Source organism: Lepeophtheirus salmonis, chromosome 11 (assembly GCF_016086655.4).
Source record: "Lepeophtheirus salmonis chromosome 11, UVic_Lsal_1.4, whole genome shotgun sequence".
NCBI classification, from domain to species: Eukaryota; Metazoa; Arthropoda; class Copepoda; order Siphonostomatoida; family Caligidae; genus Lepeophtheirus; species Lepeophtheirus salmonis.
In genome coordinates this window covers 13,543,977-13,557,235 of record NC_052141.2, presented here as the reverse complement: position 1 = coordinate 13,557,235, position 13,259 = coordinate 13,543,977, and the positions used below count along the sequence as shown (strand labels likewise).

The 13,259-nt window shown below is 30.9% G+C and overlaps 1 protein-coding gene across 2 annotated transcripts in view; it reads right to left on the bottom strand.

Moving 5' to 3' along the window:
- LOC121126438 (caveolin-1) overlaps window positions 1-12,705 on the bottom strand; it is a 41,421-nt gene extending 28,716 nt beyond the window's left edge. Inside the window, exons 1-3 of one of the 2 annotated variants that reach the window (XM_040721762.2) lie at window positions 12,558-12,705; window positions 1,470-1,586; window positions 1,228-1,407 (exon numbers count right to left, since the gene is read on the bottom strand). In XM_040721762.2, the coding sequence (XP_040577696.1) occupies window positions 1,228-1,407; window positions 1,470-1,541 (252 nt within the window). In that variant the 5' untranslated portion in view covers window positions 1,542-1,586; window positions 12,558-12,705. Of the gene's footprint in view, window positions 1-1,227; window positions 1,408-1,469; window positions 1,587-1,778; window positions 1,859-12,557 lie in introns of those variants that run through there. The other variant, XM_040721763.2, reaches the window with a different exon arrangement.
- Between the last annotated feature and the right edge of the window lie 554 nt (window positions 12,706-13,259).

Below are 13,259 nucleotides of genomic sequence, written 5' to 3'. Positions count from 1 at the left end.
ATATAAACACAATGACATGACCAAATATCCTTTTTAAAAATGGAAATGTGCTTGCTAGGAACTTATGTTCCTAGCATCAAAAAGCTTATTGATGTTTTATTTCCTCATAATAAAAATATGTTTATTGGAAAGGTTTTTCATACAGAATAAATAAGGAATCATTCAATAGCAATTTGAATTCAATAACATTTTATAAAGGCAAAAACCATTGGAAATTATATTTCCCCTCTGATAAAAAAGAAACCATTATTTTCTAATTTCGAATTTGATTCTCAAATACATATTTTTTTACTATGTTGGTCCACAAAGTATGTGAAAATATCACTCATTTTTCATTGCTATTTTTTTTACTGATGAAAAGTTTAGACGTCTATCTGCAATTTTCTACTATTAAAAAAATGGAAAAAAAAATCAACTAGGAGGAAAATCTTTTTAAACTTTTGAAAAATTATTTATTCTACTAAAAGCCTAAATTTGGAGGAATACAGAATTTTTCAAAAGTTTAAAAAGATTTTCCTCTCAGTTGATTTTTCTTTCCATTTTTGTGAATAGTAGAAAATGGCGGAGCACATTAAAAGACGTATAAACTTTTTGTCTATCAAAAATTTAATAAGAATGCAAACGTTGTTGAAATGTATACTAACTTAGGAAATAAATAAATTAGAGAATCAAATGAGAATTAAATGAGAAATAAGAAAATTACTTCATATACGTATTTATTTTTTATTCTGAAAAAGTGTCTCAAACCCACAAAAAATTGAATTTGAATATTGAGCTGCTATAAATATAAAAATAGTTATTAATTCACTAGTCCACAAAAAGTTACCACTTGAATTGAGATCGTTTGTTTCTGGTTGCTCTCACCTCAAAAAACATTTCTATATCTTTTTGGAATCATGATACAGGTATCTACAATGTATATTTTTATGCCTTTCTCTTTTATTCATATCCTTCAAGACAAAATTTAGTTTTCAAAACATCCCTATGTCCGCCCAAAACCCCAAATACCTTCTGTTATAAATGTCATTTCTATGTTTCTCAGCGTAAAAACAATTAGGGCCACACCTACTCAATCCAAGGGAAAAAGTAATTCGACATTTTATATACTATAATTCATTACAACATCAAATGGAAAAGGTGTAAATTAGGCAGCGAATTGTATAACCTATTGTGAACTTGTCACATTCAATATTCCAACCTTCATTGCAGTCAAAGCAGATCACTTACCTGAAAGGCTAAGCAAGCCAGATTAATAGCTGAACAAAAAGCAAAGATGGGTGCAAAAAGTGTTGTTAAAACGATGTAGCAGCAATTTCTTGTTCCACGGAAACAGGTATGCGAGCATTTCCAGGCGCAGTCAATCGTTCTTAGACCCTCGGGCTCACCAATGATGTCATCCCACATAACCTAACAGTATGATATTTAAAAAAAAAAAAAAAAAAAAAAAAAAAAGTATATAGAAAACATACTTGGAGATGTTCATTCAGCTTCCCTGGATCCCTATCCATCATGTGTTCATCCCCCATTGGTTTTATCGACATGTAAAGGTCCTCTTTCTTCTTCACTCTTTGAAATACGTCTCCGTACTAACAAAAAATGAAAGGAATGGAAATTGGTTTTAGAGTGGCTATAATTATTAGTAAACATGACTTTTTTTTTTTTTTTTTTTTTTTTTTACAGACATAAATACGTTGATATATGTTATAAATATTGAATTAGTCCTTGGTATTTTCGAGAAAAAAATCGATATGAGTGGTTTGTTGATAATAGAGACTCACTAATGTATGATGGAATAATTATCATCAAATCCCAACTACAAAAGCCTTTAAGTAATTGATATTAGTATCATCTTAGGTTGAGTCACTAATCAGAACTAAAGAAATCAATTCAGTTCACGCTACATCCATGTACTTAGTTGCTATACATTAAACCATGAATATTTAATAGATAATATGATTTTATTTAGTTTATCTTTGTTTGATTAAATAATTGATTAATTCATTTGTCATGGCTTATGAATCGATATCACAGAAAACGAAAAAGTAGTTTCTTTTTAATTTGTTATTGACTTCCTTTCTTCGTGACTTGAGGAACTTTTGTCTAGTTGAAGAAATGAAGGATTAATATTGAGCTACCAAACGTATCAACTCGCATTTGAGCACCTGTGATTTACATCTTATATATATTTATAGATGCTTGATACTTTTCCTTAAATTATTTTCCCTCTGATCATTTTGTATTAAACTCTTTCGCCTTAAAATATATATAAATAATATTTTTACGTCTTATTGGTATATTTTTGGTTTAAATTGATGTTTCCTTTGAACTTTTAGTCAAAATATTTAATATTTCTTACTACAAAATACATTAAATATTTGTTTCCTGTCGGAATAATCATGGAATTATGTGCTTGCCTTATAATATGCTTTTTGGTCAATCCATGAATCTTTTCTATTATGAATGACACAATGTAACAGCATTTATTATTATTGTTATTTAAGCTTTTAAAACCTAAAAAATCAAGTTCTTTAGGTATAAAAAAGATTTATTGCCACATTTCGACATGAAAAAACAATATATATCAAAAATCAAAATAAGTAATAAATTGATAAAAATATTTCAGTATTAAAAATTGAATTATTTGTTACGTTATCTCGATTATATTCAATAAAAAAAATGTATAATACCACCAAAAAATCGTGTAAAATGGAGGAACTTACTTAGATGCTAATATTTTTTTTATTTTTTCTTCAAATGCTTTATATCATAGACCTTATATTCCAATTGATTTATGGTCAATTAAGTTTATAATATTTATTAAAAAATTTAAATGTAATAAGATGGTTTGGTTGGGTGAATATAAATTACAATAATTTTCCGACAAATAAAAATTAATTACATAAGAGTCTATATAATTACATAATTGAAATGTAAGGGACTTCTCTGATATATAAATATTCACAACAAGTAAACACTAATGAATTAATTTGAAAAGGAAGCATCTATTAACTTGTTTTAATTCCCTTACAAATAAATTTTGTAATTATATAGACTCATGAGTAATTAATTTTTTTTCGTGGGAATATTTATGTAATATATAAATATGGGGTTCAGTCTGCAGGCGTTCCAATACCTTCATTTTGTTGCATAGTGTAATCCATCATGTCGAATGTGAACAGAGAAGTGATTAGTCATTTTTCTTTTCAAATGGTGACGTTTTTGTTTATAATTATTTTTTTAATATTATATCCAATAGACAGTTCAATTTTGTTGGTATATGTATTGCAATTTGGTGGCATAATTCTATCAATATTCCAACAGTAGACAACTATTTAATGGATGTGATAGTAATATAAATTACATATTTTGATTGAGAAAATCAAAGGAACATCAAATTTAACCAAAAGTTAACAATAATGACGTATGAATGTACATAAATAAAATGTTCATTCACATATTAAAGTAAATATCCTGTAAGCAAACTGCCATTAAGGCAAAATAGTGTAAGGGGAAATAGTTTATGGCTAATATAAAGTAATGTTTTTTAACAAAAAATTTAATTTTTTCTTAACAGATGTGGATTTTTGACTTTTTTTTTTCCAAAAACTTAACTTATGAACAGCTGTGATTTTTTGAATTTTTTTTTTCTAAAAAAAAATAATTTTTTGATAAAAGCAATGAAATTTTTAAAAATTATATTGAAACGCTGTGAAATTTTCAGATATATATGCAAAAATTTAATATTTGAAATTTTTTTCTAATTTGTTTATTTGATGTTATTGGTTATTTAAACGTATGCTACACTTGCCTTAAGCATTGGAGTTTTACGTAAAAAATAAGGTATTAAATGCAAGATTATTCTAACAGATAATCTAAAAAGGGATTTGCCTTGCAAATGTCCTAAATCAGGGTTCATAGAAATACAAATTTATACCCAAACGCCTGTACGACTTATGTTTGACATCCACCACACTTTTCGATATAGACGTCATAGTGTATGAGTGGTTGTGTATTTTGTCAAAATCTGACTGTCTTGCCCAGCAGTTTGTAGAATACACCAAATTGAAAATTCTAGATTGCCGCATTACGTTATGGTCTAACGTTGTATTTCTATGAACCTAACCAAACAAAGAAATTATTATTTTTAATAAAAAATATATATGGATGGATGCAGCTCAATGGACAACGCACTCTTCAGAAATTATTCATTTAAACTTAATGCGCGTATGTTCGATTCACGGTTGCTCCTAAGAAAGGGAATGACCTGGATCTATATTGACTTAAAGATAATTCCTATGTCGGATGGAGTAATTGTAATATTATAATTTAATTTGGGGGACCACCCCCTGCAGATGCACCTGAATTGTGTACCACTTGCAAAATATTTTTTCAAAACTTTAAGTACCTCTTGGAGTGATTCCAAATAACCCAAGGGAGAGCCCCCGTACCCCCATTTGAGAACCACTGGAATAAAATACTATGTATGATTTTAATATTATGAATGTATATGTGTTAATGTATTCAATTAGTATGACAGTATGATAAATGTTTGGGAGTACTTAAGAGATAAATAACGGTTGGTATGATTGACTAATTTGGCTAACTACCAACCAATTTCAAGCATTTTTTATGTTTCTTTTGAGAGGGAAGATTGAGTGATACAATATATGTTACGCCGTGAGTAACAAGGTCCTTAACTAAGTAATACTATAGTCTCGCACCCACCTTTTCCTCGCACTCTTTTTTCTATACAAAATGACATTGATAATTATAATGTTTACTTATACATCTGATCAATTATAGGAACATGATATATATGTATATATCATTAATAAAAATGAAAGAAACTTTCCAAAGGTCAAAAATGACAATGTTGAATAAAGCACATCAAAATTAATTCAAAAAGTTTTTATTACGGTAAATTATAGGATAGTCAACTTTACAAAAAAAGTTATAGTCACAGACCGGAAAAAGTTGAAGCTTTACAATAAAAAAATGGTCCGGGGGTTACTCTTAATAGTTTGCAAAAGACCAAACTAAAGAGACATTTAATTAATGAAGGATTTATGCCAATATTTTATGTTAAGTATATTCAATAAATACTTTCAGTGCATGAATGATCATTTGGGATTTTTTGAGTAATTAATTATTCATTCTATGCAGATACTAAAAAATACACTAGAAAAGTAAGTTCATGACCGAACAAAAATGCCAATTAAAGTTCGCTAAATTATATTCTAATAATAGATATGTAACACATCCTTATAAAAACAAACTAGAATAATTTTATCAATATTGAACATGAATTAAATGTGAATTCTTTGACGAATTATTGTCTAATTATTCTCATGAACCATTTGGATTTGTCGAAAATTGTTTTTAAAGTAGCCAACATGGGAATAAAAATACATTGATTGATTTTATTTGAAAGGGGCAACCTTGGGACCAATAAAAGTCTCTTAAATCAAATAAAGGTTTTAAACTATAGATACAAGACTTGGATATCTACACCCATTCCATAAATTTCAATAATAAGCCTATAATTCACTTATATATGCCTATGAAATATTGGACTATATATACGCACAATAAAATAATAGGGATTTTATCTTTTCTGGATATTTGTGGAAGATTCTTTTAATGCTGATGCACTATATATGTGACCCTCAACTTAAAAACAAATTAGAATGATATTACTCAAAATTGAGAAGGTATTCTCAACGACAAATTATCGTCCATTTCTTTGACTGATAATTATTCTTATTAATTCTTTGGATGAGCCCTAAATTAACACTTAATTTAGTCAAAAGAGATCGTTCCAGTAATAACAAAGAAAAAATTGATGGATTTTATTTGAAAAGGGTCATATTAGTGTCTATATAAGTCTCTTAGAATAAAAAAGGTTCTAAACTTTGGTTCACTTACTTGGTTATCTTAACTTATTTCATTCATTTGAATAAGAGCCAAATATTATTGCAAATATGTCTATGCAATTGAAGGATGGAGCATTTTTTTTACAATGCGTCATAGTCAGGTTGTAGAAATAGTGGTAGGGTGGGCGAAGTTTCATTTTAGAGGCAAAATTAAAACGTTTTCTTGAAAATACAGTCGATAGTTAGCATGTGTGCGAGGAACGTGCTTTTCCTGTGGAAAATAACTTTTGCCAAAAAATGGTTTTAGAGAATATTTTATAGTATTAAACAAATGGCAATTTAGCTCCTGAATTTTTGTTGGTGTGGTGAATCAGTTAGTTCCTTCAATTTTTAATATATAAAAAACCGTTATTTTAATTCATTTTCATAATTTGAAATCGAAACGATTATTTGAACGGGAATAACTCTATGGATAATGACACTACAGAGCTGAAATTTCCATCAGATTTGGTGTTGTGCAATAATTCTAAATTGGTGAGATTCCTTTAAATTTGATAATTGGAACCGGATAAATTTGAGGATATTCAACATTTTTAGGATCGTTGTAGAATCTCAAATAACTGATTTTCTAATTCAATACTTGATGAAAGTTGAGTAATTGAAATTAGTTCATATTTCCATATATTAAAGAATAAACAATAAATTACAAAAAAAAAAAAAAAAAACATCCGGTCTCTAGCTTACGTACAAGTAGATAAAATTACAATTGAACGTGATCGACAAATTTCAATTCTTGCACTGCAAGCAGTTGGCCGTCTCCAGGACCACCAATTACTACGTCAGCAAGTTCAAACGTTGGAGAGGAAGAAGGAATCAAAAAAGACCAAACTGGATCCGGAGGAGGTAAAGAAAAAAGCCCAGGCTAATCCTCTCAAGGGAACATGTAAGTGATCTCAGGGGATTTCACGACTTGGATTGTTTAGACATCTAACAAATAACGGGTTTAATGAGCCTTGGTAGAGTGGGAGGCCACTTTCGACACTTGCAATGAAAGAAACTTATCTCCTCCGTTCCAAGACTCTTCTGAACTCATTTTTGGCCTCCCTACAGCCCTGATACTAGCCCTCTCGAGTACACCTTTTGGGGGCTCAGATATATATCCATTTAAAGTATTAATAGGTTTGAAATTTTATTGTTAAATAATAAATTATATCATGTTGAAGTGTAAAATTCAAATTATTTAGGTTTCAATGGACCACGCGTTATGAAATATCAAACTCTTTTTATTCATAAAACTTGATTACTTTTCTTCACTTTTGTTTTATGTTGGCGTATCACATGGTTCTTCAATTTGTAGTTACACTTACAAATTTCAAATCTGCTTTTGTTTTATAAAATAGCTTTTGTCAAATTTCGGAACAATTTATTTTATAGAAGACTGATAAAACCTCTGAAGCAATATTTTCAATTATACTCCCCCTCTAATTTCTATGGATGACCCACATAAAAATGTATAAGAAAAGACATTTAACCTCATTATAACATGTATATGAATATACAGGGTGAGACATAAGTCTTAGGACAGAAACTTGGACTTAATATTTCTCCTAGAGGGTTGTTTAATTAAGTTTGTTGCATATGATTTACAAAACTTCATCTCAGTTTTTTTTTTGTAATTTTTTTTTTCTAAAACGTGTTCTTGAGCCTCTAACGAAGACATAATGAACCTGATGCGCACCATCATTTTGCTTCATTTGGAAGGGAAGAGCTGGAGGACCATTAACAAGACCCTGAAAGACCTCCATGTGTCCAACTCATCGGTCCACTGCACGATCAAGCGGTTCAAGGAGACTGGAAGTGTCAATGAAAGGCCCAAGATTGGTTGCCTATGGTCCATGTGGACACCCAGGTTGATGGAGGCAATGAGGTCGAAGAAGATCCACCAAAAAAGAAGCGCTCCACGGGAGATGGTTCATCAGGCTGGTGTGTCTTGAGTAGCCATGCATTGGGTGTCAGGGGGGGAGTCTGAGAAAGAAGCCGTATCTTCTACAAAAGCGGCAACTTCTCAGGAATGCCACAATGGTCAAGAGGCTGATTACTTCAATTCTTGTACGCACGTTTCAATCACTGATAAGAAGATCTTCACCGTGTAGCTGGTTTACAACAGACCTGGTGCTGGGTCGGAGCCTTGAGCGCATAAAAAGATGTTTCGATAAATAAGTATTTGTTTACTTTCTTGGCTGTTGAAGTTGTCCTTAGGGGTATGAGTCACCCTCTATAATATAAAAGACAAACTCTCTAAATGTTTTCCTGATCCATTTTTTTACTATTATAAATAAATAATAAATATAAAATTCTACAAATAGCCTATAAATAGAAAAATAATAATTGAATTTCTAGTTACTTCTCATTTATGTTGTTATTCTGTGGAAATGTCAAATGTATATGACTTGAGCTGGGACATAGTTCTTTAAAAATTCACGACTAGTACCTGATGAATACCTTTCTCCCTTCCTCGATTAATTATGACTAAATATATAATTATATATACATTTAGTAACTTAATTAGTATACATAGAGTATAAATAATATAAAAAACCACTAAAGACCATCTCATAAATTAAATACACAGAAAAAGAAATAAATATAGTTTATGGAAGGTTGAGTGATTTAATTTTTTTTTCTGATGATTAAACACATGAACTATCGTCAAATCTAAACATATGGTTGATCCCTATGTTATTGCGAACATTGAAAAAGGTATGGAATAGCTTAAATCTCACATGGCTAAAAAGAATTAGAGTTGGTAACGATTATTAGGAAATGCGAATGAAACATGTGAGATTAAAATGTGTAAGAACGCTGAGGATTTATTGGGGACAAACGTCCAACTCATGGGCTTCCCCTCTAAAAGTACTTCTTCCTATAGTAGAACCAAATGAGCCAATAAATGTTGACTCCGGAATATGTTCAGGGAATGCCCCATTTAAAAAAAAAGCATTTGACTACAATTGGACAAGCCGAGTTTGCTAAGAGATCAACCACACCTCAAAATTTCATTAGCCTGAAAAGAATCTATTCTGTTATTGCAAATACATCACTCTAGTAAGGACTATGATCAATTTATTGATCCGGGATGCGAATGGGATTGAACCAAAAAAAAAATCATTTGGCTGGTGTCCACCAATCCAAGGACAAGGATAGATTTAAGATTGAAACATTCATAGAGAAGGTGCTCTTTATAACGTATGGCGCAAGAGAGTCCGGGTCAGCTATGTCTAGATGTTTGGAAGAGCTAGTGCAGATACACATACATTTTTTTTGGTATTTTTGAGGAGAGAGGAGCAACGACGGGTTTGGATTGGAATTGTAAAGGAATATTAATGTTTATAAGCATCTTTTTTTAGAACTGGCTCGATACCCTCTCTAGATACCCATATTCTTCTTTTCTCCTTAGTTTTTTTTATTATTAGCTTATTCTTTAACAAGTAGATGAGTATTGGGGACGATTTGATTATTGTTAATAACATATGAATAATAGTTAAATGAACTTTTAAGATAGTTAATATGGTTGAGTATATATATATGTGGATGGCTATTGTAATTAAATAAATTATATTATTATTTAAAAAATAACAACCCAAAAAACCCTATGTTATTGTAATGTGTAGTGATAAAAATCATGTTTATTTTGGGCATGCTAAAAAAAAAGAAACGGAAAAACAAAATGGCTACCCTGACAATTTGAAGAATGTTTTGAAGTAGAGGCGCTTAGCTATAATGAAGTATCTGTGCCGATGAGGGTGGAGGAGAAGGAATAAGTAAAGGCATTGTCAAGAATTACTTCTCAGTTCCAACAAGTACTTAAAGTTATTATATCTCTGCCCCGAATCCTCAACGTTACTCTCCGTCTTTATTATGCACACACCAAGGTTAATAGAAATACAAGGTTATACCATAACGCTTTTGTCACGAATGTCTGACTTCCTCCACGCTTTTTAATAGTGACGTCCAACCGTATTACTGTTAATAATATAGTTTATTCTATTATATAGTGTTAATATACTGTTGATATTCTCTATAACGTCAAAATCTGTCTGTCTTGCCCAGCAGTCGGTACAGTACATCAAATTGAAAATTCTAGCAAGCCCAATTACATGATGGTCTAACCTTGTATTTCTATAAATCTAAAGGTTTTGAATGTAATAGAATGTGGTGGGAAAAAAGGTCACACTCAGGGAGATCTGCAGAATGGTATACATTTGGGGTGGGAAAGGCGGGGGGGGTCAATTTTTTGAAAAGTTTAAAACTTTGCTCTGCTGTATCATTTGGTTGACCTTTCCTTTTTTTAGAAAATAAATTCTGAAAATTTTTTTTACTTCTTTATTCATTACATTTTATATCTTTTAAAATTCTATTTAAAAAAAGTCCTTCATTTAAAAGCTAAAGCCCGTACAGTTCCCCCTGCCGACGACCCTGACTACTCAAGCGTTGAATAATAATGACAACAGCTAAGAAAAAGAAAATTCATTCTTTGGATAACAGATTCCCAAGAAAATTGGGTAGTTAAAAATACATATAATTTACACCAGGAGATTTTTAAAATTGCTTCTTATTCTTTTGAATCTACATTTTATCGGCAAAAATTTTCTGTATCCTTCTGAAACATTAAATTTTATTAAATGCAATTTTTTATTTACTATATTTGATTTAAGATTTAATCGTATATTTAGTAATTTTTAATCCATGTTTAGTTAAATTAATTAACTCATTATCTTAAAAGGCATTCCTCTATATATTTATGATATTAAGAGGTTGATTGATTTAAAAAAAAAAAAATGTTGTGATGATTTATTGAATTAATTGTCAAAACATAACGACTGGTTAACATTACCTTAAGAAAGTCTCTCAAGATTCCTTATAATAATGTTCCTCAAACTGTAAACTCGAGAGAGGACACCAATATTTTCTACCAAAATCGTTATAGTAAAATTGAAAATTAATTCATAGATCTTTGTTTGGGTTAATTCCTTTTGTTAGCAAATCAAATTTGAGTTCCCCAGACACTCCATAAAAGATGAATTAACAATCTTTTACTCATCATGAGGCCTAACATTTATGAGTGTTTAAGATTCCTCCGACGTAATCCTTCCTTCTACTCCAAAGTCCGAATTACAAAAACTGATTTAGCTTAGTTTCTTCTTTTTGAATTATTTTAAATGTTTCATTAATTGAATTTAGTTATTTTATCTGTCCTTATTTTGATTTTTTATGAAAATATTGAAGAAATCTTCATGAGATTGTGTAGCAAAACGTGGACTGTTGATCAATGTTAATTTTCTTGTTATTATATACAGGTTTAGTAAATATTTTTGACATTCTGGTTCAGCCATTCGTTGTTAATAAAGAAATTAAAATAAAGTTTTCGTTAACTCGTCATCATGAGTGAGCAAAGAGGTAAAAAAAAACAAAAAAACAGTGCATCTCAGATTTCCTAGATGTTGAAGTTGAGGTGTCGAGGATTATGGACATTGTGAAGTGCTCAAAGTACCTGGTTTTCAAGGTGGCCAAGATGAAGACGAATGGAGAAGACTTCTCAAGTAAAGCAGGAAGTAGAAGACATAATTTAAAGAGGGATCCGGACTTCCAGTCTAGCTTGAAGAAAAAGATCAGGGAGGACCCCAGCAATTTGCATCGCCAACAACTTATCTGTGGCTGATAGGACAATTCCTCCGGACCCCACATCACCGTCTGACAGAGTTTATGAAGGCTATTAGGGTCGAGAGTTAAAGAGGCAAAGACATGTGCACGCCTTCATCGCCAGATTTTAACCAACTGGCCTTTACTGTGCGGGATACTTTGGCAAGTAAAACCAACAAAACTCCACACCCAAATGTGGACTCACTGAAGGCTACTATAGTGTCTTCGCAGACAACTTGTTTGAGGAGTTTGTCATCAACTCCTGCAAGGCCTTCCGGCGACGTGCAAAGACTATGATGGATGCCGAAGGTGACCATATAAAGTGACCAAGTATTATTTTGAAATAAATAATTATTTTGATATTATTGAAAATAAAAAGAAATATTGATTTATTTCCTTGGCAACCTTTCAAAAAAATAAAATATGACGCTAACCTTTAATGTATAAATTGTCTTATTAAATATTTATCCGGATTTTTCTAAAATTCAAACATATTAGCGAGCAAAGAGTACTATAGTTTTTATAGGGAAGGCAGGAGTGAGACTTATGCTATACCTGAATTAATACCCTTGTCAATATCAGCTGCCTGTGTTATGATTTTGGAGGGAAAAAATCAATTACTGCTATACATAGGACAACCTTCTAGATTTAAAATAGCAAAAGTACAGGGATATATTACTATTATTTATTTACTTTATTATGTCTTTTAAAATCAATTCATCCAATAGATAGGGGAGGATGCTTCTTTTGGAAGAGATGTTTACACACTCACGACTGATTAAATAATAAACAAAAAAGAAGAATGTTTTTCCTTTTCTATACGGTTTACTTAATTTTTTCTGTTCACCATTCCCTTCTTTAATCATGAGTAAATATTACATATCCTTGATGCCTTGGACAAGATCTATAAATAGTAGTTATCTGTTGAAAAGAAAGGGATGGGCTCCCCTACATGAATATAAATGAAGCAATATAGGTCTCTACCTGTTTTGATTTGACTTGTTTTGATGCTTGTTGAGTCACTCCTGATATCTGAAAAATAAGGTTTCAATGGCTCTCTTTTTCGATTGGTTCACGGAATTCAACTGGATTCAACTTGCGTCATTTCCATATTTTGTCTTTTCCTTCTTACTATTTACTTTTCAAAAAACAACAATAACAATAAAAACTAACATGGCTCTTCACAAAAAATATATTATTGGTATTAATACCCTCACACAATATAAGAGAAAGCTTTTATGTACTTTTTGGAAGTAAAAAGGCTCCATGTTCTGTCTGTTGTTTCACTCACTCACGCACTCATAATTATTACTTGCTCTGTGTATGTGTGTCTTATTCATGATATTAAAGTGGGCCAAATCATAATAACAATAATAACTTCTACAACTACAAGAAAAACCTCCTCACCTTGGCAACCATGAAAAATGTTATTTTACACATTCCTCTCACAACTATCATTTATACACATTGTGCAAGAAAGTCCAGAACGAAAGAAAAGAGTTTCTATCTGTGAAACCCGTGACTTATTATTCAATGGGGTATAGTGTTGCCTCCAGGGCTGCGGAGCCGGATTCATGGTGTTGGAGTCGGATCTTTTTTTGGTGTAGGTGGACTCAGACTCCGTCTACAAAAGTTATTATAAGCTATGTAAATAAAACCTATTTATAATCTAAGTCTAAGCTTTTT